Source organism: Elephas maximus, chromosome 7 (assembly GCF_024166365.1).
Source record: "Elephas maximus indicus isolate mEleMax1 chromosome 7, mEleMax1 primary haplotype, whole genome shotgun sequence".
Lineage (NCBI taxonomy): Eukaryota > Metazoa > Chordata > Mammalia > Proboscidea > Elephantidae > Elephas > Elephas maximus.
The window spans coordinates 70,549,339-70,576,019 of NC_064825.1; the positions used below are offsets into that span (position 1 = coordinate 70,549,339).

At 45.3% G+C, this 26,681-nt stretch overlaps 1 protein-coding gene across 1 annotated transcript in view; it reads left to right on the forward strand.

Annotated features, from left to right (window-relative positions):
- INSC (INSC spindle orientation adaptor protein) overlaps nucleotides 1-25,198 on the forward strand; it is a 170,335-nt gene extending 145,137 nt beyond the window's left edge. The window contains exons 9-13 of the mRNA XM_049890510.1: nucleotides 1,332-1,510; nucleotides 12,374-12,440; nucleotides 18,157-18,312; nucleotides 20,498-20,574; nucleotides 24,773-25,198. Of these exons, the coding sequence (XP_049746467.1) occupies nucleotides 1,332-1,510; nucleotides 12,374-12,440; nucleotides 18,157-18,312; nucleotides 20,498-20,574; nucleotides 24,773-24,901 (608 nt within the window). The 3' untranslated portion in view covers nucleotides 24,902-25,198. The remainder of the gene's footprint in view (nucleotides 1-1,331; nucleotides 1,511-12,373; nucleotides 12,441-18,156; nucleotides 18,313-20,497; nucleotides 20,575-24,772) is intronic.
- The last annotated feature ends 1,483 nt before the right edge of the window (nucleotides 25,199-26,681 follow it).

Genomic DNA, 26,681 nt, shown 5'->3' on the forward strand with positions numbered 1-26,681 from the left:
GTTCTTGGAAACCCTGGTGGTATAGTGGTTAAGTGCTACGGCTGCTAACCAAAAGGTTGGCAGTTCGAATCCTCCAGGTGCTCCTCGGAAACTTCACGGGGCAGTTCTGCTCTGCCCTATTGGGTCGCCATGAGTTGGAATTGACTCCATGGCAACAGGTTTAGGGTTTAATAAGTTCTTTGCTGAGAATTTGCATTTCTACCCCAGATGTATTGAATCAGAATCTGCACTTTAACAAGATTTCCAGGTGATTCTTAGGTATAACTTCCTGGGAACTGTTAGAGATGTAAATTCTCAGCAGGGGACTTGTCAGAAATGTAAGTTCTCAGCAGGAGTTCTAACTGGAACAAACCAGGTTAAAGCCCTGACCAAAATGAAGTATGAAACTCTGCTGATGACAGCTGGAAAGGAAGAGTCTCTCTGTTTTAACTTCAGGTTCTTCCTTAAAGTCGGTTGAGCAGCAGTCTAAGGTACATTACTGGAGACACAAATGGACTAGGAACTCTTTCTTGCCCCAGGGCCTTTGTACATGCTGCTTCTTGTCCCGGAACTTGTTCTTCCCCCAGATATTCTCATGACTGGCTCCTTTTCCTCCTTAATGTCTCTGCTAGCAAGTAACATTCTCAGGAAGACCTTTCCTCGCATTGTAGTGGCCTTCTAGTAATTCCCTGTCTTAGCACTTGTTTATTTTTTCCCTGGCATTTATCAGAATTTGTGATTACTCATATTAATTTTTAAGTCTCTTTTCTCTTGTTCACTACTAGGATATGAGCTCCACAAGGGCCAGGGCCTGATCTCTTTCTTTGTTCAGTATGCCATTCCAAGACTCCAGCGCAGTGCCTGACACGTAGTGTTCACTCAGTAAACGCTTGTTGGATGAAGGAATGAATGGGAGTCACACCAAAAAACCCCAAACCAAACCAATTGCTGTGGAGCCGATTCTGACTCATGGCAACCCCATGTTTGTCAGAGTAAAACTGTGCTCCATAGGGTTTTCAGTGGCTGATTTTTCAAAAGTAAATCACTAGGCCTTTCTTCGAAGGTACCTCTGGGTGGACTTGAACTGCCAGCCTTTTGGTTAGCAGCTGACATTAACTGTTTGCACAACCCAGGAACTCCTAGGAGTCATACATCAGGTTTTGAATTCCAGCTATGCCACTTACATAGGCAATTATTGTTCCCTCTCTAGTTCCTACTTTCCTCATCTGTAAAATGGGCACGATAACACTTGTCCACATTATCTCTTAGAGCTATTGGGGGAGCCAAATGAAACAACTGATATAGAAGTACTTTGCAGCTGTGACACTGTTGTTTTCACTTTCCCCATCCAGAACTGTGCCAAGAGGCCTCATCTGGAGAAGTCTTCCTGCTGGCTTCTGCGGCCCTTGCCAACATCACCTTTTTTGACACAACGGCCTGTGAGATGCTCCTGCAACTGAATGCCATCCGAGTCCTCCTAGAAGCCTGCAGTGACAAGCAGAGAGTGGACACGCCTTACACCCGTGACCAAGTGAGAAGCCCAGGGCCTGTAATCATGGAGGCAGTGGCCAGCATCCAGGCTTAGGCTCTGGGGGCGAGGGAGACAGCATAGCCTGGCAGCATGTGGTCAACCCTGTTAGTCCTTGTCTCTGGCACTCTGAGCCTTGCATTCTGTAGGAAAGTAAAGGAATATGTTCTCAGTGCCCTTCATCGTCCTGGGATATCTCTAAGTCCTGCTCTACCTTTTCTTATCCCAACCACTATAGGGCCTTCCTCTGTCTTCATTCAGACCTGTCCACCCTAGGTCCCTGGAACTCTGCAGAAGGTCTGTGCCTCAGTCGTGTTCGTGCCCATCTGAAAGTATACCCTGTAGTCAGTTACTTCTCTTCTGTGCCTTCATAAAAGCAGGGCTTGGAGCAGAGCCTGGGCTCCACATAAGGTTTTATTTGAGGAAAAAGGATTTCACTGCTAAAAATGTTTGAAAACATTGAATAAAAAGGTTTTAAAGGCTCTTTAAGCTCCGATGTTCTAGAATTCTACACCGTCCCACTTCTGCCATACTCGGCCTCCTCTTGTCCCACAAATTCCCTCTAAATTCCACCAGGTGCCTGAGCTCTAAGTTAGGTGATCCTCAGAGCCTCCAAGTCACCTCACCAAGTAAATTCACCCCTGTCTGCAATGTAGCCTCCCTGCCCCACCTGTTTCTCCCAGTCTCATCACTGAGCTGAAGCTGCCAGAGCCTTGAGGTCCAGCTCCTACTCCAGCAACTCCAGGAAAGTCTTCTCTAATGGCTCTGCACTCTGGAATTGTCTCTTTTTCTTAAAGTCCATACCTCCCAATTCAATATTTACTTATCTAATGATTTTTCTTCTTCTGTAATTATTTCATGTGAGCCTTTTTATTTTATCTTGAGGGCACGGTCCATGTTCTTTTGTTGTCGTTAGCTGCCATTGAGTCAGCCCCCAATTCATGGTGACCCCGTGCACAACGGGATTGTTGTGATCCATGGGGTTTTCATTGCTGGTTTTCAGAAGTGGATCACCAGGCCTTTCTTCCTTCTTTGTCTGAGTCTGGAAGCTCCAGTGAAACCTGTTCAGCATCATAGTAACACACAAGATTCTCCTGACAGATGGTAGTGGCTGCACATGAGGTGCATGGGTTGGGAATGGTACACAGGTCTCTTGCCTCCTGCATGGAAGGCGAGAATTCTACCACTGAACCACCACGTACTGTCTATATGCTACACTTCCTCGGTATTTCTTAAGGTGTCTAGCTCAGGGTTGGAGCCCATGATAAAATTCCCTAAATATTTGTTTGGGGCATAAAAGGGCAGGAGCAGGATGGTGCTTCATCAGTTGTTTATTATTCTTAGAATTGCCGGTTGAAGGGCAGCTGATAAGAGAAACTCCCACTCAGAGAGAATTGTCTAGTATATAAGCATTGGTGTATAAGGGTTGTAGCAGCCCTTTGAGATTGGCGGTACCATCCCATTTTATAGATAAGAGGCTCACGGGAGATGTCCCCAAGATCGTATGGATGGCGAGTAGCCAGTCTCACTTAGACCTTGACCTTTAACCCTCATCTGCTGCCATCTTTGAAAATGAGGTAAAGGAGGTGGTACATCTGGAGGTCAGAAAGACTGGGTGTTGATCTTGCCCTGGCCGTTTATTAATTGGGTGACCTTGGGGGTGTCTCAGCCTCTTGGGTGTTGGCTTTCTCATCTATTAATGAGCGCATTAATGCCTATCTTGCAGGGTTATTGTGAAGGCAAGTGAGATAATACATGTAAAGAACCCAGTACAATGCTTAGGCCCTACTAAGTCCTTAATAAATGTTGAATATCGTTACTTTCAAACCCGATACTCTAGGGAAGAACATGAATAATGAATTATCCAAAATCCTTAAGTTAGCGTTCCAAGCTATCCATGATATTCCAGTCTAATCTTTCACTTCTTAGACTTAGACAAGCTCTTTCCTTCCCCCCGTAGAGACAAGGTACGACAGTATGAACAGATAGAGTCTTTGCCACTGGGCTGACTGCTGGTCTGATTGGCTCCTGAGGGGGTGTGCCCATTTCAGCCGCAGCCCTTGGTTGTGGAGAAGGAGGCAGCAGGGGGTCACACTGTGTGGTCGGCCTTGCTCACTCCCTTTTCTCCTTCAGCTGGACGCCTCCAGTTTCTGTGTCTCTCACTTAACTGACATGATTTGAAGTACCTTCACCTTCAACTGCCCCTCCTCTGGCTGAAACCGGTCAGTTCATACAAGAGTTGGTAGTGAGGCAATAAAAATAGGGAATTTTGGAGTCAGATACCCTGGGTTCAAAACATCTGTAACATTGAACCATTCATTCTGAGCCTCCCTTTCCTCATCTGTAAAATGGGGTTAAATAATAGACGCTTCACAAAGTTAAAAAGAATTAATGAATACAAAACTGTCGGTACAGTTCCTGGCATATAAAATCAGTCACCGTCGAGTCGACCCTGGCTCATGGTGGCCCCATGTCTGTCAGAGTAGAACTGTGCTCTAAAAGGTTTTCAATGGCTGATATTTTTAAAGTAGATTGCCAGGCCTTTCTTCTGAGGTGCTTCTGGGTGGACTCGAATTGCAACCTTCGATTGGTAGCTCATTTGCATCACTCAGGGACTCCTCCTGGCACAAAGAAACTATGGAAGCCACTGGCAATATTATTGGCCTTTGAAAGTGTGGCCCACAGCACCGAACGGGGAATCTTTGGAGTGGAGTTCTCTCATCTGTAAAACAGGCATCCTGGGCTCTATGTGCAGAGAACCTCTTCTCATCAGGAGGAGTGACTGTCCTCTGAAGCCTCATGGATTCTTAGGAAGGAGGGGCATGGCATGGGGAAAGGATTCTGTCAAGCTCTGTGAGATGGCAGCTCCTTCTGCATCTGAAGTCAGGAGCTGTTCCTGCTCCCCCAGGTCTGAGTCACGCATATCCCGTGTCTCTTTGTCCTTAGGATGCCTTCCTCTGCCCTAGGCTCTGATAACCACTTAGCTGGTGAGAGCACACTCATTAAAGAAACAAATGGCCTTCTCCTATGGCAGAGGGAGGATTAAGGTGATCAGAGGGCTCCCTGTAATGAAGAAGAAGAAGATGAATTAGGCTCTGAAGTGCTCACCGCCCCCTGGGATACTTGGGAGATTAAATGCCCCATGAGGTTTCCGGTGATGAATCTGCCAGTGACGCCAATTGCCGCACGCACTTTTGGACTTGGATCTATACTTTTTCCATCTCTGGTTGAACATCTCAGTGAGATCCCCTCCATCATCCCAGCAGGCTGAGTCTACTTTATTTGTCCAACAGAAGCATCCATGGCCGTGTTTGTCCTGTGCCCACCCTTGGGGTGTGGGCAGGGGTGAGGGCAGACTTAGACCCATGCTTTTCCCTCCCCCCTCTCCTACGTGCAGGTCCAGGTAAGGGCAGTGTGTCTGCAGCTGCATATGGCCAGGCACAGAGAAAAACTCCCTGCCTAAAAGGAATCTGGGTGGCCTGGTGTTCTCATTCCCAGGACCTGTTTTCCAGGAGCCATGCTGCCCAGGGTATGCAACTCTCTGACTTGTCATGGGAAGGTGGGGAAGGGGCTGCCTGCGGGTGTACTGTCTAACCTTTCCCTGTCCTACCCATTAGGCAGTGACAGCTTAGGGTGAAAGGGACCTAATCATCTTGTCTAACTCCTACAGGGATTTTTACTGGGCATGACTTCTTGTAACCTTCATCCCTTAATTGGTTTCACAAAAGTGGAGGGTACTGGTATACGCTTTCCATGGAAATACATTGTTGGGCATTTTAGAAGGCCTGAACTTTGTAGCATCTCTGGGACCTCACCCCAAATACCATTTATCGAGAGTCCTTTAGAGAAGAAATGGCCATTGCTAGGGAGTGTAACTTTGACTCACATCTCAAAAGCCCTCCATAGTTTATAACACATGTATAACATATACGACGTAATAGAAACAACGCAGGCTTTGGTTCAGAAAGACCTGAGTTCAAATGCTGGCTCTGCCATTTTCTAGCTATGTGACCTTGGACAAATCGCTTAACCTCTGAGCTACAACTGCGTCATCTATGCAATGGAGATGATAATATTTCCTCCCTCACTGTGTCATTGTGATGATTACATGGGATAATGCTTATAAGTACTTAGAACCAAAGTGGATACTCAGTAAGGAATGGGGCAGCATTTCTGGTAGAGCTATCAATTGGGACTGGGTCTGAGTCAGGGAATGTTAGTTTTGGGGCAGGAAGACAGGGCAGGAAGTCAGTTAAAGGAGTGGATACATTTATTTGCATATGAATACCAAAAAAAAAAGTCAAACCTGTTGCCTACTTATAGCAATCCTATAGGACTGGGTCTCTATGAGTCAGAATCCACTCAAGGGCCGTGGTTGGTTGGCTTGTTTTTTTTAATAGGAATGGGGCAGGGGTTTTCATGTGGTTTCCAAGGCTGTTTTTTTTTATTCTTTATGGAAGCAGACTGCCACATCTTTCTCCTTGGAGGGCCTGTCAATCTGTTGGTTAGCAACCTAGCATATAAGGACTGCACCTTCAGGGCTCCTTGCGTATGAATACGTATGCATATGATGGAGAGCCTGAGTGGCACAAATGATTAAGCACTCAACTACTAGCCAAAGGTTTGTAGTTGGAATCCATTCAGAGGTGCCTCAGAAGAAAAGGTCTGGCAATCTGCTTCCAAAGCTTAGAGCCTGAAAACTATGGAACAGTTCTACTCTGCACACATGGAATCACCACCAGTGGGAACTGACGCACTAACAACAACGTTGTATGTATATAAACCTATTAGGAGAGGTTTGTAGGAACGGAGACTCACCACACCCACTCCTGACCTGCGCAGCCACCCTCCCCACAAAGCTAAACACAGAGAACATGCTCCGGCATTTACATGCTCTCCAAACACATGGGTTCACTATGAGTTGGAATCGACTTGATGGTAACTAACAACAACCACCAGTAACTGTCTCTGATGCTTAAGCTCCAGCCTCAGTGCAGTCTAGGGGAGGGGCAGCTTGGCCTCCCAGAGAGATGCCTTTGGCCTAGTCTACCGACACCTTGGGGCTTAAGCACTTTTAAGGCCTTTTAGGCTCTGCTCCTGGAAGCTCAGATCTTGGCACTCCAACCTCACCTCAGCTACTGAGAAGGGAAAGCAGGCATGCCAGTGAGAAGAGCCAGGTACCAAAGAGCGGGGGTACTGTGTTCATCTCAGGATCTGGGCGGTGCCCTCCTGTCTCTAGGCCCAGCCCCCCCTCCTCAGCTCCTGCGCCCCGCAGAATATGCCTGTCAGAGGGAGGGGGAGGCTCAAAAGAGAAAGAGGGAGAAAGGGCTGGGCCTTCTCCTGCACCCCCTTGCTGCTTTGGCCTTGCAGAAAAGTGTCTTTTTAAAAAGATCACACTTCCTCGCACAGCTCCCTTAATTCTTCAAACCAATGGTCTTGTCTTGATTCTTTCAGCTCACTGGTAGAAAAAAAAAATCTGGAGGGAGCAGGCTCAGAGAGAGGTGCTGAGCTTCCCCTAGAGGCTGAAAGTGATTTTGCTTGCTGGCCTCAGAGCCGCAGTTGACTTTGTTGCTAGAGCTCTTGGAGAGTTTTAACAACGTGATAATAGAAAACTGAATATTCAGTCTGGCAATTAATGAACAATTTAAATTAGTCAACATACGAACTGTTGGCCTTTTTTAGTCCTAGTTACTGTATATCATAAAAGCAACCATAACTTTTCATTAAATATATGTCACATTTGCTGCATTGGAAGTTCTCTATGAGATAAGGGCACCTGTCTCTGTTTGGTAATTATGGGTATTTGTCCCTTGTCTTTTATACCAGGTGGCCTCCGGTGTTGGTTTACAACATAGCAAGTGAAAGGAACGTGGGTAGAGTCAGAGCCTGAGCAGGGATAAGTGCTGAGACATTGCTAAGGAAATGCGATGGGCCTGGGGTTCACGCTTAGGGACTGGTTCGTGGACCAGTGTTTCCAGCTCCTGCTCTGGGTCCGTGCAGGGTCCGCCTGTTCCTCTGTGTGTGTGTGCTGACATCAACAGGCCCTGCCAACCTCCATCATACCACGTTTCTTCTTGGAGCAGTAGCATGGAAGATCCTACTGTTCTGGTCTTCAGACTTAAGCTGTGATGTCTCATGGTCCTGAAGTGGTCAGTCTTTGGGTGGCCAAAGGAAAAATGGGTTCAGGATGCTACAGAGGTTGTGAGCATGAAGTTTGTTGGCTTCATCTGCTGGGGAGGGCCTCTCCTGCTCTGGGACCTTGCTTCCATTTAGGAGGGATCTCCCATTTTGGTAACACTTGTATCCACTAGGGGCTGCATTGATTAGTGCACCTTGACACAGTCTTTCAAGGCCAAGATTCTTTCAGGATCTGCTTCCTAGTTTTGTTGTCGATACTGTTAGCTGCTGTCAAGTCAACCCCTGACTCATGGTGACTCCATGCACAATGGAGGAAAAAACCCTACTTGGTCCTCTACCATCCCCATGATCAGTTACAGGTTGGACTGTTGTGATCTATAGGGTTTTCACTGGCTGATTTTCAGAAGTAGATCTCCAGGCCTTTCTTCCTAGTCCATCTTAGTCTGGAAGCTCTGCTGAAACCTATTCAGCATCATAGCAACGCGCACGCCTCCACTGACAGCCTGGGAGTAGCTGTGCGTGGGGTCCATTGACTGAGTCGAACTGGGCCACCTGCATGCAAGGCAAGAATTCTACCACTGAATCAGAGTCTTCTGGGTGCTTGACAAAACGTTAACTCATTTAATGCTCAGAATAGTCTTAGGAATTATCTTATTTTCACCTCCTGTGGTAGATGGGAGCCCTGGTGGTGCAGAGGTTAAGAGGTCGGCTGCTAACCAAAAAGCCAGCAGTTCAAATCCACAAGCTGCTCCTTGGAAAACCTATGGGGCAGTTCTACTCTGTCCTGTGGGGTTACTATGAATCGAATCAACTCAACAGCAATGGGACTTATGGTAGGCCAAATAATGGTCTACCAAATATGTACATGTCCTAGCCCCTGAAACCTATAAAATGTTGCTTTACATGGTAAAAGGGATTTTGCAGATTTGATTTGGTTCCAGATTTTGAGATGGAAAGATTATCCTGGTGGGTAACAATGTAATCACAAAGGTTCTTATAAGAGGCAGGCAGGAGGGTCAGAGTCAGAGAAGGAGATGTGATGATATAAGCAGAAGTCAGAGTGATGCAGTGCCAAGAGCCAAGGAATGCTGGCAGCCTCTAGAAGCTAGAAAAGCAAGGAAATGGATTCTCCCCCAGAACCTCCAGAAGGAGCATAGCTCTGCCAACACCTTGATTTTAGCCCCATTAGACCCATTTGAGGCTTGTGACTTTTAGAACTGTAAGATTTCTTTTTGTGTGTGTGTTGTTTTAAGCCACTAAGTTTGTGGTGATTTGTTACAGAGACAATAGGAAACTAATGCACTCCCATTAATCAAGGTATAGAGAGGTCACATGGCAAATAAGTAATAGAGCCAGGACTTGGACCTAGGCTGACTCATGTGCTCAGCCACTAGTCTACATTGCCTCTCACCTAGGACCTCTCCTAGAGGCTGATATCCTTCTTATTCACCAGATAACTGGAGGTGGAACAGTGCCTCTTCCCTTAGAAGGGATAAGACTTGACTGAACATCATCAGACAGGACTGAATCCAGCTGGGTCTGGGGAGACTGCCTAGCTCCTGCACTCCTTCGCTGACAGCATTGTTATCTGGCATCCAGCCAGGGTGGTGCAATGGTTAACACACTAGGCTGCTAGTGGCAAGGTTGGAGGTTCAAGTCCACCCAGAGGAGCCTCAGAAGAAAGGCTTGGTGATCTACTTCCTAAAACACAGCCATCGAAGACCCAGCGGAGCACGGCTCTACTCTGACGCACAGGGCGTTGCCGTGAATCTGTTCCCTGGCAACATTTTTTTTTTAATCCAGCCAGGCAAACCTGACCCCAATTCCCAGCTGTGGGCCTGACTGCCAGGAGAAACACTGACCTCCTTCCCCTCTTCTCACTGTGCATACAAGGATGTTTCAAAAAGGGGCATAATTGGCATTTATTCAAATTGTGCTTAATTGAACATACATCTGCACCTCAGAAATCCACATGGGGTACAGGCTCTGGAAAGAGGAAGTAATTTTCATCAACAGGATCTAAATTAGCCTGACACAAAGACCTACCTGGTGCCTATGGCACAGCTAATAACTGCTGTGTAGTGAGCCTGATGCCACAGACAAAGGTTTCCTTTTCTCTCCTTCCTTCCTTCCTCCCTTCTTTCCTAGTGAATCTTCCTGTCAAACAAGTGTCTTTGTTCAGAGAGGACAGGCTGGTGACAGTTGGAGGGCAGCGGCCTCCTTGTGTTTCCCTGCTACATTAACAGCCTAGCAAAAGCTAAACTGTCGTCTGACTCAAACTTGACCTTGTATCTCTTCTCTTTTAGGTACTGTGCACGCTATGCCCTTGGGAAACCTTCCATTTTTCTACCGCATCTTCAACCCATCTGTATTAGCTTCCTAGGCCTGCCATAACAAGATGCCACAATGTGGGTTGCTTTAAAGAATAGAAATGTATTGTCTCACAGTTCTGGAGGTTAGAAGCCTGAATCCAGGGTGTTGTCTGCCGTGTTTCTCTGAAGGCTCTAGGGGGAAGTCCTTCCTTGTCTCTTTCAGTTTCTGCTAGCCCAGGTGTTCTTTGGCTTGAAAGTACACAGGCTCATGTCTTCCCCCTGTGTGTGACTCTGTTTCCATGTCTGTTCTAACACTCAGAAGAGATTAGGATTAGGACCCACCCTAGCCCTATATGACCTTGTTTGGCTTAACTGATAACAAAAGAAAAACTCTATTTCCAAACAAGGTCACATTTACAGGTACAGGGCTTAGGACTTGGACATACTTGGGGGTGGGGGACACAATTTCATCCATCACACCATTGTTTTCCCCTAACTCCTTTTACGCAGCCCCTAAACATCCATGACCATAAAAGGTACACCATAAGGCTTCCAACCAAACCTCCTGTAGTCCTACAATCTTTCTTAAATGCAAACGTAAGTCTCCCACATTCCTCATAAAACATCTGGTGCTGCAGAGTTGCCTTTGAGATAATACTTTTGGGGTTTTCCCCTCTCACCTCACCTGGCACCCCATTCCAACCAGGTGTATCCACCCAGGCCTCTGATCAGGTCTGAGCTGGGAGGGCTGACATACATGGATACTGCTAGCAACCTAAGAATGTGTTATTCCTTTTCAACATGTGTTTAGTTGGGAAGTGGGGAGACTGATAGTCTATTACTGTGGTAAACCTTTTCCTTTCCTTGTAAAAGAAGAGATTTATTACATGCATTTATTATCTAGAATAATAGACAAGTAATACTAAACCAATTACCAGTAAATCAGTATTAAACTTATTAAGGGGGGCAGTGATGGTTCTGTGGTAGAATTCTTGCCTTCCATGAAGGAGAGGTGGGCTTGATTTGTGGCCAGTCAGCCTTCCACACAGCTACCACCTGTCTGTGTTGCTATGATACTGAACAGGTTTTCAGACTAAGATGGATGAGGAAGAAAAGACTGGTGGCCTACTTCTGAAAATCAGCCAATAAAAACCCTGTGGATCACAAGCATCCAATCCCCAGCCCTCCATGGGAATGGTGCAGGACTGGCAACATTTCGTTCCACTGAGCGTGGGGTCACCATGAGCAGGAAGCAGACGTAACAGCGGTTAACACCAACAACAAACCCATTAAAATTGTGATAATACTCTTTCTTAGTAAACATCATGTTGCTATGCATTATCATCTCAGCATTTTGCTGGCTGAATTGTTCTCAGGAGACAGTCCTCTGGCTGTCTCAGAGGTGGAGCATAGCCTCTGGTTAGATCACACCACAGACTTTTCAAAAGAGATAAGCCTACACCAGTGAGAAGTGGTTTTTATCTATCTATCTGCCTATTTTTAATTGCCACTTCTGTAGCTGAGTTCTCATTTTGAGGTTTGTGTCAGGAGCAGTGTGGTGGGTGGTATCTGAGTTAACAGGTGTCATATTTCCAATACATTCCAGTGGTGTTTTGGCACCCTTTACAGGCTGCGGTCCCTGGAATGGGTCCCTTGCCAGCCCATTCCTCAAAACAATTTTGTGCTATGAGTTCTCTATGTTCCCTTGGCTCTGCCAGGGGTCAAGGGTGGGGTGGGCTGCTGGTTGTCCAGCCACGAGGTTGTAGTGAAGGCTTACTATTCATCTGGTATCAGCATCCCTTTACTATAGATAGACACCTTCAGTGACAATTAACAAGCTAGATTTGTAAACCACAGATGGAAAGTGCAGTTGAGCATAAAATTTTTCATCAGATTCTGTATCATACGTGGTGCTTGAAGTGTAGTGCTGCCTCTTCCTACTCATGCTCTCTAACTTGACTTTGACCTCCATTCATTTCAACCTGAGAGTAGGTGGGGCTCAGGATCAGGGCAAGAAGCTGGGACAGGGGAGTCCAATCCAGAGCAGGGGCTAGCCATCTGGAGACCTAGCCAGCACAGAGGCATTAAAGGGGGCCAGAAAACTTCCAGTACTGCATTTTAGGGCTGGGGTCCAGAAGGGTATTGCAAACAGATTGCCAGGGCCCCATCTCCACCCAGGGTGACACTTTTCTCTACAGTGGGGTCCTGGGGCCTTTGGGGCCCATGCCAGGGCCACATTCTGATGAATAGCGATCAGTGACTGGGAATATACATCTGAGTGGCAGGAGCCCATGAGGATGGAAGAAATGTAGAAGGTTGAGCAAGGTGGACAGTAAGGAGTCAGGTTAAAGGAAAGCTTTGTAGCCCCCAGCTCACCTTTAGTCTGTTTTCTTAGCTTCTCGATTCTCTTTTTCAGATTGTGACCATCTTGGCAAACATGTCTGTCCTGGAGCAGTGTGCCTCTGACATCATTCAGGAGAATGGTATGTCTTTTCAGCAATATGCATGTGTTATGTAGGTATATATGACCTTGTGTGTATGCCTGTATGTAGCTATGTAGATATATACATGTGTGTTTCCATGTGTTCATGAGGATGTGTGTGTGTGTATATATGTGCAACTGGGTCGATATGTAAGTATTGTGTGTATATGTATGTCTAGGTCTGTGTACCTAAAAGAGGGCATGCATGTGTCTCTGTGTATATATGCCTCGTGGGGATACGAGTGTGTATGTATGTGTTCCCGTTATGCCCTTGTGTGTTTGTGCAGGGTATGTGTTCCTAAACACATGAATGTATGCTCTTTATTTATCAAATAGTGAATGCCTAGTAGCTGCTGGGCCCTGTGCTAAGTTCTCAGAATGTGGCAATGCACACAACTTGACACCTGCCTTCAAAGAACACCAGTGGGTGGGGAAGACAAACATGTAAATGAATAAATACAAAACAGCTTCTCTGCCACCAAACAAGTGCAAGGCAGTGTAAATGCTATCACAGAGGTAGGTATGAGATAGGTGTGGAGTATTGTGGGAGCTAGTAACAGTTGGAGAAGGCATTGTGGAGGAGGCGACCTTTAAGGTAGGTCTGGGAGAATTATTTGGAGTTTTCCAGGCAGAGAGGGTGGAACAACATTTCAGTCCGTGGGAACAGAGTGTGCTCCAGGTCTAGAGGTATGAAAAGGTATGAAAGAGCAGCAGCAACTCATTTAGCAGGCACTGATCCTAGATGAAGGAGCCCTGGTGGCGCAGTGGTTAAGCACTCAACTGCAAACTGAAAGGTCAGCTGTTTGAACCCACCAGCAGCTCTGTGGGAGAAAGATGTGGTGGTCTGCACCCATAAAAGATGTGACATCCTAGGAAAGCCTTACGGAGCAGTTCTACTTTGTCCAACAGGGTTGCTATGAGTTGGAATCGACTGAAGAGCAGTGGGTTATGGATCTGAGTTGTGGGTGACCTGAAGGGAGAAGGATAGCTGATAATCCGATTAACAAAAACACTCCAACAGAGTAAATGTAAATCGCTGCTTTGGTGTCAGGAAAATCTGCTGCGTGGTATTCACACGGTGAACCCTTCTGTGCTGGCTCTTTGTAAGGTGATAAGCTCCCTGTCAGTGAAAATGCTCACAAAAGGTCCCCTGTATTTGCAGGGGGATTAGATTAGGTGGGTTTTTACAATTGTAAAATTGAATGCTCCAGTTGTATCTAAAGCAGAACTTTTTGATCACCAAAGAAAGAACATATTGAAGTCATATCCAGGGATAGGTGTGGAGTCTATCCCAGAAAAAAATAAACAGTATCTCCCCTGGATGATTTAGACAAATACTTGTGGATAGCAAGGACATGGCTTGTTGATGTTTTAAGCAGGATTCTAAAGTCCTTCATCCATCCATTTATTCCATAGATACTTATTGAAAGCCTATTATGTGCCAGGCAATATTCTAGGTACTGGGGATATAGTACCAAACAAAACGACAAAATGACTTGCCTTCATGGGGCTTATATTCTAGTGGGAAAAATAGAGAATGTCAAATGATGATAGTGCCATGGAGAAAAATAAAGCAGGGAAGGGAGTAAGGTAGCACCAGGGTGGGGTGGGGTTGCCATTTTAACTAGGGTGGTAAGAATAAGGCAGATATTTCATTATGCTCCAAAAGTAAAAATCTATTCCTACACAAGGATGCATTCCAACTTTAAATCACAGAGCAGAGCAAGCCCAACCCCTTGGCCCGTCATCTGAGAGTATCTCTTCCCCTACCTGGTGCTGAGGGTGTCAACAAAGTCCAGGTGAGGTGGGTTGAGGTTTCATTGAACTGGAAGCTGACCTAAGCAGTCCCTGCAGGAGAAGCAGGCAGTTGTCTTGCAGGTGGGAACAGAGAGTGGTAAGGGCTTCCTGAGATTGGGAAATGAGGTAGCAATTAGCAATTGGTTGGAAACCAGAGACGCTAATGAGGCTGCCTCTGTCCTTGTTAGACGCCTTTCTCCCAGGCTGCTCTGCTGTCCTAGTAAGCAGACCCTCCCCCCCTCACTCTTACTAATTGAAAGACATCATTTGTAATCTTGTATGAATGGGCTAATAATGAAAAGCTTGGTGAGCCAACTGAGGCTGAGAGGCTGCATGGTATCAATTTGTAGCCTATTCATTTAGCCCTTAGAGCCTGAAGTTCAAGCAGTCAGTAGTCAGCTCAAGTTTCCATCCCACCCACCCAAACCCACTGTGGTCGAGTTGATTCCGATTGATAGCGACCGTGTAGAACTGCCCATAGGGTTTTCAAGGCTGTAAATCTTTACAGAAGCAGACTGCCACATCTTTCTCTTGCGGAGCTGCTGGCAGGTTGGAACTGCCAACCTTTCAGTTAGCAGCTGAGCACTTTAACCACTGTTCCCATAGGCCTGGGAATTGAGAATTGGAATATCTGGCATTTATAAAGGGGTTTATGGTTTACAAATCACTCAGTCAACAGTTATTGAGACCTACTATGTGCCTGGCATTGTGCTAGACAATGAGAACTCAGAAGTAAATGAGTCCCTGTCTCTGTCCTAGAGGTTCTCATGATCTAGAAGAAGAGCTCAGTTCACAAAGGTGATAAAATGATAAAAGTGACTTCGGCAATGAAATAGTACCATAGAGGTAGGATAGTATAGTGGTTAAGAGTATGAAAACTGGAACCAGACTGTCTGGATTTGAATCCTGACTCTAGATATTTGCTAGCTGCATGATCTCTTTGTATTCCCATCTGCAAAATGGGGATAACAGTAAAACCTACCTCACAGAAATGATCGGGAGGAATAAATGTGTTCATACACAAAAAGCATGTTAGAAGAGTGTCTGGCACAGACTAAGCACAATACTAAGTATATCAGTTATTTCAAGACAGTGGCAGTCTCACAGGGTTTAAATGGAAGGGGACTATTTACAAAAGTGGGGCAGGATGTAAGAGGTCAACAGTTGCAGCCTGGAGCCATGGAAGACTGCAAGACTCCTATGTCTGGAAAGGGTAAGCCCTGCTGTGCATTTGAAAGGCAGTCAGCTTACCAGGATGCTTGAGACATTGACATGCTTTGCCCTCTGGTGCTTTGGTCTCTGTCCTGCTTCTGGCAGTGTGAGTGTTAGGGGTGAGAGGTCAGAGCCTATGACCACTGGACATGGGCACACTGGGAAGCAGGCCGGGGAAGCCCAAGCTGATACTTGACAATGCATGGCCTTCTCAGCCAGTATTGCTTCTCTTCAGGGGCCTGGGCTATGCTGGAGAGTATTTTGGAGAAGGAGCTGGCCTCTGAAGCTGTAGCTCCTGTGACTCTTAGTTATCTTCCCTGGCGTTGAGATTGGCCCGAACTTAGGAAATACTTTCTGAGCCTCCCTAGACAGCCCTGATTTTGATACCTTTTTCTGGAAAGGCTTATATTGTGTATTTAAAAGAAACTTAATTTTTATACGTTTGTAAGACTTTTTCTACGAATATAGTCCCATTCATTCATTTGATATTCTTTCAACAAATATTTGAGTGCTTACTGTGTGTTAAGCACTGTTCTGGGCACTTGGAATATATCCATGCAGAAAACAGACAGTATTCTTGCCCTGTGGAGCTTGCCTGCTAATATAGGAGAAGAATTCTATGTCAGGCTCCAGGAGCAAATCTGGGGTTTGGAAAATGATTTCTTAATGGGAATCTTGACCAGGAGGAATTAGTAAAATTTCTTAAGCTTGTGGCACTTGCCCAAGTTATGACTTTGGTACTCCCTGTTCACACTCCTATAGGCTGTAACAGTGCGTACCCTAGGACATTACAGGCATGAATTGACCTTAGAGACACTGTGGTCATGGGGAGCTGGGAGACCATGTTCTATTCTGCGCTCGGGGAGAGGGTTTGGGGAGAAGCATCTTGCCCAAGATTAGAGTGTATGGTTGCAGAGTTAATAGGTGGCTAAGAAAGGCTTGGCAGGCAGAGTCCCTCAAGCCAGTAAGAAGGAGAAATGAGGTACTCAAGGAGCCCACCAGACAGAGGAATGCTCCCCTCCCCAAGAATGAAAAGTCTTACAGTTCATGCTATGTAACTCACAGCCACTGTTTACAGGGATCCAGGAAAGCTAGAAAACAGCAGATATATCTGGTTCAGGTACTGAAGCAAGACATTCAGAGAGACACGTGGGCTGAGACACTGGACTGAAACTCAATCCTTCATGAGCATGGAAATCATTTCCTCTCTCAGAACCTCAGATGTTCCTTGGTTGAAATGGGGGAGAGAGAGGGGTTGGGCTAGATGAACTCTGTGGATCCTTCCGGCCAGATGATTTAGGTCACAGGTTACAGACTTACACATCTGGAGAATCCAGGTAGGTAATATAAATGGATGAGTTGGGCTCAGTAGGGACTGGATCAAACTCACTTAAAAGGATAAGTTTATAATAAGCTTCAACAAATGGTTGTCATGTAGAAATGTGGGCCCCGTGTTGCCAGACCAGGAGACAGTTTTTTAGAAGTCAAAAATCTGAATTTTTTTATAGGAGAAGAAGCAGAGAAGCCGGTGAAGGGGAAGGTAGATCAAGGGAAATTTTTCTTAAGATGTGTGACAGACGTTTAAGCATGTTTGAACGCCAATGAAATAATCTTGAAGAAAAACAGCAATTGATAATTCAGGAAAGAAAGAGCAGCATTTCAGAAGTGAAGTTCTTGAGGTCAAAGAGGGGGGAACAGTGCACAGAGGAGGTCTTGGCCTTAGTAAGAGCAGGGACATGGCTTCCATTTTAATACTTTAGAAAAAAAAATCTAGATTTTTTTATGGGAATATTCCAATTTGGATGCTAGTAAAATAAAAGAAAAAATTAAAAATACTCTGTGGAACACCAAAGCAAAGCAAAATACTTGTGAGCCGTGTCTGGGTTTGAGTTCATCCTGAAGTGGCAAGTGCCACTGGATACACAAAAGGGATGGGGGCTGGGGAAGTTGAGGTACTACCTCATGTAGAAGGGGGAGTTGTACTGTAACCTGAAGACTGGGAAGTATTAGATGGGAAATTGGAAGGAAAAGAACATACCCTGTGTAAAGAATTAGATGGGCAAAAGCACAGAGGTGGGAGCGGACTTGAGTGTGGGTTTCTAGGGCAATCAGAAGACAGATCTAGTTTCAGAAGAGGGTAGGTGAGGCTTCTAAACAGACTAAATTTAGGCTTAAATCTCATAATCTATCTATTCCATCCTATCCCAGTGTTTGAATTCCCTCTAAAACATTTTATCTAGCTGTTATCCAGTCTAGGTTTGGGCCACTTCCCGTTGGGAGAGCTTATCACCTCTGGACATGTCTCAGATGCAGCTGACATCAGAGGTGAAGTGGGGAGGAAGAGTAACTGGATTATCTGAGTTCTGACTCCAGCTATCCCAACTACTACCTGTGGGCCTCTGTACCGACTTCAGGGGACTACTGGAAGGTTTAAGTGGGATCATGCATTGACTGTACATTTTATACTGCTCCAAGTGTGTCCTCCAGATGTCCTTTCCCAGTGTCGTGACCTGGTACATGGACTCAGAGACATCCCCAGGAACAAGGAGTAGAAGAGGTGGCCTGGTCCAGCTTCTTCTCTGTGGTTGAGACCCCCTAAGTCAAGCTGACAGCCTTTGCTTGAACTCTGCTGCCATCCATCCAGTTGGCCCAGTGGGGAAGGCTCAGCTCTGGTGATAGGTGTCAACTGTTCATTGCTTCCTGCCCAGGGGTCCAGCTTATCATGGGCATGCTGTCTGAGAAGCCAAGGTCTGGAAACCCTGCCGAAGTGGCGGCATGTGAGCGAGTCCAGCAGAAAGCTGCAGTGACCCTGGCTCGTCTCAGCCGAGACCCAGATGTGGCACGAGAGGCTGTGCGGCTTAGCTGTAAGTAGTGCTGGCTGTGGCTGGGGTGGAGTGGGGAGCTTGAGATGGGAAGAGACACAGCAAGGGCTGGTTGGGGTGAGCCCCACTGTCTGAGTACTGGGAAACGGAACTGAGGCCTGGCTGGGACGGAAGACAAGGGGGTAGCCTCAAGTCCAGCTTGTAGCCTGGGGATGAAACAAGAGAGAGGAAGGGCCTTGAGATGTTAACGTTGATCAACACAGTGACTCACCTGCAGATTTCCTGTTAATTAGGATCCTAGTCTCTCACTGAGACATCCATTGACTCATACAGTTATTTACCTACTCATTCCTATACTTATCCATTCCTTGGTTCATTATTCATCCCTGTAGTCACTCATTAATTAGCCTATTAATTGCTTCATTTATTCACTATTAACTTGTTCATTAATTTGCTTATTCATTAAATCACTCATTCATTCAGTCAGCCATTTAGACATATAACAAATATGTTCAGAGTGCCCATTCTATACTAGGCTCTATTCTGTCTGAGTGCTAGGCATAGACCACCAAATAGAACATTGTTCACGAACACAATGGATCACAGACTAATGGGGGTGACATAGGAGCTATGCAAAGCATTGCATGGTCCATTTGGAGCACAGAGGAAGTAGCCCACCTTTTACGTGGGGAGGGGGTGTCAAAGAATGTTTTAACAAGGAGGTGAGTCTTCGGCTGTGGTTTGAAGAGTAAGTAGTAGTTCTTCAGGTGTGCAGGTGGGGAAAGGGCGCTCCAGGTGGAGGCATGAGAAAAAGTGTGGCACCCTCCCCTATCATCCATGTACATTGAGGGACAGCAAGAAGCAACAGAGGGCTTCAGCGCAGCAGAGGGCTCCTGCTCCATAAAGCCTTTATAGAGGGTAAACATACAGAAAATGGCTGCATATCTTTTTTTTTTTTTAATCAGCATAGTGGTAATTTATTGGCAGTACAACTTCATGACCCACACAAATAGAAAAAAAAGTCAAATAATAAGCCCCCAAAATGACAGAGAAAACATAAATCACTTAAATAAACCTTAAAGAATCAAACTTGTGGTCAAACTAGGAGAGTATTTATAACACTAGCACATAGCTTGTTGCTGTCGAGTTGATTCCGACTCATAGCGACTCTACAGGACAGGGTGGAACTGCCCCATAGGGTTTCCAAGGAGCAGCTGGTGGATTGGAACTGCTAACCTTTTGGTTAACAGCTGAGCTCATAACCGCTGTGCCACCAGGGCTCCATAGATAACATTAGGTGAAATAATTCCCACTACATTTTCATTGTCTCAAGCCCAATGTATCATTCCCAACTTCCTTTTCTAGAATATCCAACTTTCTCTCCCAGGACTGTTGCCTAGATGAGTCATAAGATAATTCTCATCAATGACCAAAGACCTGGCACTTCTTAGGAACATACCCCTTAGACCTCAATATGCTTACCACAGATATTGATCCTAAAGCCTGAGCTAAAACAGATCAGAATTTGCACATATTCTTTGCTGGGCACTTGGGCAATAGGACTTGCCCTGTCTGCACATCTTTTACTACTATCTCATAATAATTTTTTAGGAGATTGAAAAAAATCATTTTGTATTGAAAAGGGAAGTCATTTATTTAACTTTCTTCTGTAAAGCCTTAAGAAACATCAACTTACTATAGTCTTTAGTTTTCTGTGATTTTAGTCACAGTATATTTTCTGACTGAAATAGGTGATTGGAAAAAAGAAAAAGGAGAGCGTAGCATATTATATAGTATAGTATAGCTGGAAAATTCCACTGGTAAAGATGCAAACACTAGTCACAAAAGCAGCTCTGGTAAAACCGGAAGTACCTAACAGGAAGTTATTCAGAAGAGAGACCCATGCATGATACCTTCTGCCGCAGGTTTTACTAAGTTCAGTTTGACAAGTGTTCTGGTTATTGTGGGTTTGCTTTTGATGCTACAACCCATCCTGGTTTTGACCAGAGCCTGTTCATAGCTCAGGGAGCAGAAAGCCTCCATTACAAACTCCTCTAGGTGGGTTTAGCCCCCTTCCCTGGCTAATTTACCAGGGGCCCTGTGACCCACCTGCCTCCACAGGGCCCCATGCAGAGCCTGGTACATGAGAGACGGTGAGCCCCTCTGGGTCAGGCCTGGCCAGGTGCTCCCAGTCCCAGGTATAAGGCCCTGCCTGTTTCTCATGCAGGTATGTCCCGCCTCATCGAGCTCTGCCGGTCCCCATCAGAGAGGAACAGCAGTGATGCCGTGCTTGTGGCCTGCCTGGTGAGTTCTCAGTCTTCCCAGCCTTCTTCTTGGGTACTGGGATTGCACATGAGGGGACAGGAGAACTGGCTTTGCCATGGTTTGCTTGGATAAGCCATGAAGCTTTTCTGGCCTTCAGCTTTTTTGTCTTTAAAAAATGATGGTAATAGTAATATTTGCTTTATTTGATTCATAAGGTTGTGGTGAAAGTTACATGTTAAAGATAAGACTGGGATTCTTCCATGTTTTATAACCATGAACCTTTGAGGTTCTAGGGAGTCTTAACAGAAGATCAAAACCAGAGTGGCCAGCACATGGGGCTAGGATACAGATGTCTCCTGCTTGTTCCAAAGTCGACATTGCCAGAAAAGCCTCCCTTCCCCATTGGACAGAGCCCCCCAGCTGGGTTCTTCTGAGCACTATGCTCCCTCCTCCCTTGTGAGACAGACCACCATGTTCTAGCTAGACTTTCTCTCCCTCTGTCTTATGGCTCCTATTCCACTACCCCGGCTCCTGGGGGAGGATTTGGATTCCAACCCCCTCTAGCCTAGGACCAAAGGAGCTGTGGTGGTGCAGTGGTTAAGCGCTCAGCTGCTAACTGCAAGATCTAGTAGCAGGTCTAAAACCGGAATGCTCCTTAGAAGCAAGGATGGTAAAACTTTGTCTTGCTTACTTTGGATATGTTATCAGGAAAGACTAATCCCTAGAAAAAGATTTCATGATTAGTAAAGTAGGGGGTCAGCAAAACAGGGAAACTCTCAGTGAGACGGATTGACACAATAGCCACAGCAAGATATCAACGATCACGAAGGTGGCGCAGGTCCAGGCAACATTTCATTCTGGTATTCGCAAGGTCACCATGAGTCAGAGTCAACGCCATGGCAACGAACAACAACAAAATCACTACTGTCACCTGGAGTAGTGATGAGCATAAATGAAATCTGAAGGTCTCTGCACCAACTGTAATGGAATACAAAAGTGTCTGTAAATCACAATTGTAAATCTGGAAATCACACTATTGGGGAACAAATCACAGAGATGGCTAAGCCTTCATGGTTTGCTGCTACATCCGTAACTGGAGGAAATGCTAAATTTCAGTTAGAGGTTAGTGAAAATAAAGATTTTTTTTTTTTCTCATTCAAGTTTACGAACCCTCTACTTCTACTTATTCTAGTGAGTAAAATGGGGAAAGATTAAAAACTGGCAAGCACTTAATAACTGGCCTCAGCTACCATTATCCTTACCACTGCAGCCAGTAACTGCCAGACTCTGGATAGACCCCAAGGAAATATTAGTAGCATTGGAAGCACTTGGTAAACTATAAAGCTCCATTCAGATGTGAGGGCTTGTTACTATTACTGTGGTCATTTTTACCATGGGTTTGGAGAAGAAGCGCTCAGAAGGGCTTGTCTATTATCTTCATTCACTTGGAGGACTTTCAAGTGGGAAAGGGATTAAGCTCGTTCTGGTGGACTCGTTGGTAGATGCTGAAGAGAGCCCCAGGCCATCTTCCCTGTGACTCCTGGGTTAATTTTCTTAAGGACAGTTTATAATCGTGAAACTTGCCTGACCAAACCCTCCCATAGTTCCCCATTAGCTACAGGCTAATGTCCACATGCTCAGTCCTTCACAGCCTGGCTTGGAGCTGCCCCTGGGGCCTGAAGGCCTCCCATTCTCTGCAGGCCCTGTCCAACTTGGCTGAACCAGAGTAGCCTGAACCACCCCAACACCATGCCTTGGCCGTTGGCTGAAGCAGATGGGCTTTCTACACCTTCGCTTATTAACAGCCTGTCCATCGTTCGAGGCTCAGTTCTGCAGGAGCCCTCCCTGGTGCAAGGACAGGGAGTACACAGAATGTACCTGGGCCCGACCTCTTGGATTTCACTCTATCCAGTGTGGGCAGGCTGTACCATTCCATGTTCCAGGTGGTGTAAGAGGAGGCTCTTAGAATTCAAACACAGGTCTGTTTGACTCTGAAAGGACCTTGACTTTTCGACCAGACCATCATGTTCTAGCTATGCTTTCTCTCCCTCTGTCCTATGGCTCCTACCTCACTACCTTGGCTCCTGGTGGAAGGTTTATATTCCCACCCCGCCGCCCCAGCCTGAGACCAAAGAAGTCCTGATGGCGCAATGGTTAAGCACCCAGCTGCGGAGAGGCTGGTGGTTGGAACCCAGCACCTGCTCCGTGAGAGAACAATGTGGCAGTCTGCTTCCATAAAGATCACAGCCTTAGAACCCCATGGGGCAGTTCTGCTCTGTCCTACAGGGTTGCTGTAAGTCAGAGTAGACTTGATGGCTAAGGGTTAAAGGTAGCCTGGGACCTTCTTAGGCCAGGGATCTTTTTCCAGATGCTTGTGTCTCCACAGGGCCTTGAGTTTGGTGACTTAGGGACTGATAGACTTGTCACCTCCCTACCCTCCAGAGTTTGTGGGTATCTGTGGTTTGGCTCACAGTAGGGGCACCAACTTTTGAGATAGAGGCCACTTGGAGCCCAGTCTGACAGACGGAGTTGGAGGTTTCCTTTCTTGCCCTTCTGCATGGTATTCTTTCTAATTTCAAAGACTCCTTTGAGGGAGGAAATTTTCAGTTATTCTCTCCCATGTCTGGGAAAGTGACAGCTCAGATCACCTCTTGAAAACAGAATTGATTTTTTTCTTAATGAAGCGGCTGTCAGAGGGCTGCTGAGCTTGTTTAATACTTCTGTATTTTGGGCTGTCTGGAAATGAGATCCCGTGATGACTGGCTGTTAACCCTCCAGGAAAGCAGAGGCTAAGAGATAGGCTTCAGAAAGGTGTAGGGTCCTTTGAGGCTGCTGGACATTGAGGGAAGGGGTGCTCTAAGCAGGTTTGGGGTCCTTGTTCTGCAGACTTTTTGAGGCCCCTGGGGAGGTGAGGGTGGTTATTTGCCTTTCAGCTCTTGCAGGTCTATTTCTGGTTCTTTCTGTGTATGGGTGTTTTTTTTTTCTTTTCCTTTTCTCTCTTTCTAAAGATTGCCTCCTATCTTAGGGGTTTCTCTCTCCTTTCTCTTTCTCCCCATTTACTCTCCCCTCACCCCTCTTTTCCCTTCTCTCCTCCTTTCCCTCCTCCTCTGCCTCCTCATCCCTCCACCCTCTCTTTTATAACCCCTGTCTCCCATGCCTCATTCTTTTCTCTCTCAATATTTCTTTCTCTCTCCAACTCTGTCATGTTTTGCCTCTTTTCCTTCATTAAGTTAATATCTGTGTCTGTTTTAATATTTCTTTCTCTTGGTCTTTCTTGCTCTGTCTCTCTGTTGTCTATTTTTTATGTCCCTCTGTTGTGTTCTTTTCCTCTCTTGTATTCTCTCTTGATGAGTCAGTCTCTCTTGTCTCTATTTCTGTGTCTCAGTTTGTCCTTTCCTCCTCTTGCTTTTTTTTTTTTTTACTCCTGATGATGCAAAATAGATCTATGACCTCATAGCTTCTTCTGCAGAGTGATCCCTGATTTCATATTTACTGTAACAACTCAGGGGCTATTGGCTTATTCTTCCCAGCCAGGGTCAAGAGGAATCAGTGTTCAGCCTCTCTCCTCCCTCCTTTCCATCCCACAATGATTTGCTCAGGACTTTGCCAAATTAATGGATAAATTAATAGTCTCTGCTATTATAAGGTTACTCTAGGGCCCTGGAACCAAACAAGTAATTTCAGTGATGCTTCTGCAAGTCCCAATTTCTGGGATAAACAAGTCTTGAAGTTAAATATGTCACTAAGATGGATTGACACGGTGGCTGCAACAATGGGCCCAAAGGTAGCAACAATTGTGAGGATGGCACAGGACTTGGAAATGTTTCATTTTGTTATACATAAGGTAACTATGAGTCGGAACTGACTTGATGGCACCTAACAACAAGTTGACCTGATCCTTTAAATGACAGATCTTTAAAAGGACCGAGTCCCTAAGATGACTGAAAAACTAAGATCACAAGACCATTAAGAGATCATTAAGAGCTTTTAGAAGACATCTACCATGGTGACCAGGATTCACATGTAACCAGGTCACCAAGTGATGAGGTCATTACAGTGACCAGGTGGCCAAAAGTACCAGATCACTAAGGTGCCAGGTGACCAAGATGATGATCAACTCAAATTAGTTGGTAAATGTGTTATTTTCTGTAATGCATCTCTCAGAGCAGCTGAAGGAAACACTTATACCTGAACAGAGCCCAGCCTGACCTGTGCCTCTCTTCTGATCTCTCCATAGGCTGCTCTGCGCAGACTGGCTGGGGTCTGCCCCGAAGGCCTCCAGGACTCTGACTTTCAGCAGCTGGTACAGCCCCGGCTTGTAGACTCCTTCTTACTCTGCAGCAACATGGAGGAGAGTTTTGTGTAGCAAGTGTGGGAGGGGAAAGGCACCGGACCCAGTTCTGATGCCTCCTCAGAGTACACACCTGTGAAACAGCCCTCACCTTTTTATTTATGTTTAATTTATTTTTCCTTGGAATGGACAGAGGGCTCAATCTTATAGTAGTATCATCAGACAGCCTGTGGTCTTTGGGAGTCTTATCTGTGTTTATTTTTTGACTTCTGTGATTTTTCAGATGCAAATGTTGAAATGCATAATGGCTAATATGACAGATTGTCATGGATGATTGCACTTCATCTGGCTTTCTCTACTCTCATTATATAACCTTGCCTTGTTTTTGTACTTTGGAACCACAGTATTTTAACTGCCTAGCAATTGGTTCTTTTTTTTTTTTTTAAAGTTAGTTTTGCCCTTTCCAAAAGTCTTATGTTTAAAATGAATTTCATAGTTGAACAGCATATACTGGAGAGAAAGTATTTTTCTTTCATAAATGGAATTATGTAACACACGTCTTGGATTTTCTGATTAAATTATGTCTTAGACTAAATTCTTGCTTTCCAAGGTATGCCAAGAAGCTTCTCTATTAAAACTAAATAGAGAGTTGTCTTGTTTTCATAGGTGTATTAATCAGTAAAGATCTGAGTGATTTAGTGAAAAATCATAATGAATTTCAAAAAGACTTCAGAAATCACCAGAAACTCAGTTTCCTTTTGGATTCTTTGCCCTTGCCAGCTTCTTTGCCCTTGCACAGCCTCTTTTTCACCTCCAGGTAAATAGAATTACATTGTAGTGAATGATACTTCTTCAAAAGTACACTTGAAAGTGTGTTGGTGCTGGCTCAGACCTTTTGTGTTACTGATTCCATGATTCCATGACAGCGCCCCAAAATTCCCACTGAATACTCACATGCAAAAGAATGAAGTTGGAGCCGTACCTCACAACGTATACAAAAAGTAACTGAAAATGGGTTGTAGATCTAAATACAAGAGCTAAAACTATAAAACTCTTTGAAGGGAAAAAGAAAACAAAAAACATAGGGTTAAATCTCCGTGACCTTGAGATTGGCAGTGGTTTCTTAGATATGACACCAGAAACACAAGTGAGAAAATAAAACAAATGAACAAACAAAAATAAATTGGACTTCATCAAAATTTAAAAAACGACACTATCAAGAAAATAATAGCCAACCGATGGAATGGGAAAAAAAAAATTGCAAATCGTGTATCCAGTAAAGGACTAATACCAGAATATATAAGACGTTCTTACAATTCAACAGTAAAAAGAAAACCCAGTTAAAACGAGTTGAATAGACATTTCTCAAAGAACACATACAAAAAAAAGCACATGGAAGAATGCTCAACACCATCAGTCATCAGGGAAATGTGAATCATACCCGTTGCCTTCTAGTCATAGCAACTCACAACGGCTCTACAGGACAGAGTAGAACTGCCCCATAGGGTTTCCAAGGCAGTAATCTTTATGGAAGCAGGCTGCCACATCTTTCTCCCACCAAACCACTGGTGGTTTCCAACTGCTGACCTTTCAGTAAGCAGTCAAGCACTTTAACCACTGTGCCACCAGGGCCCCTTTCACACTGACTAGTACGGCTAAAACAAAAAAGACAGTAACAAGTAGTGGCAAGAATGTGGAGAAATTGGCACCCTCCAATTGTAAAATGGTGCACTTTGTAGAACAGTTTGCCATTTTTTCAAAATATTAGTCAGAGTTACTATATGACGCAGTGTTTCCACACAAGGTATATCCTCAAGATCAGTGAAAACATATGCCCACATAAAACCTGTACATG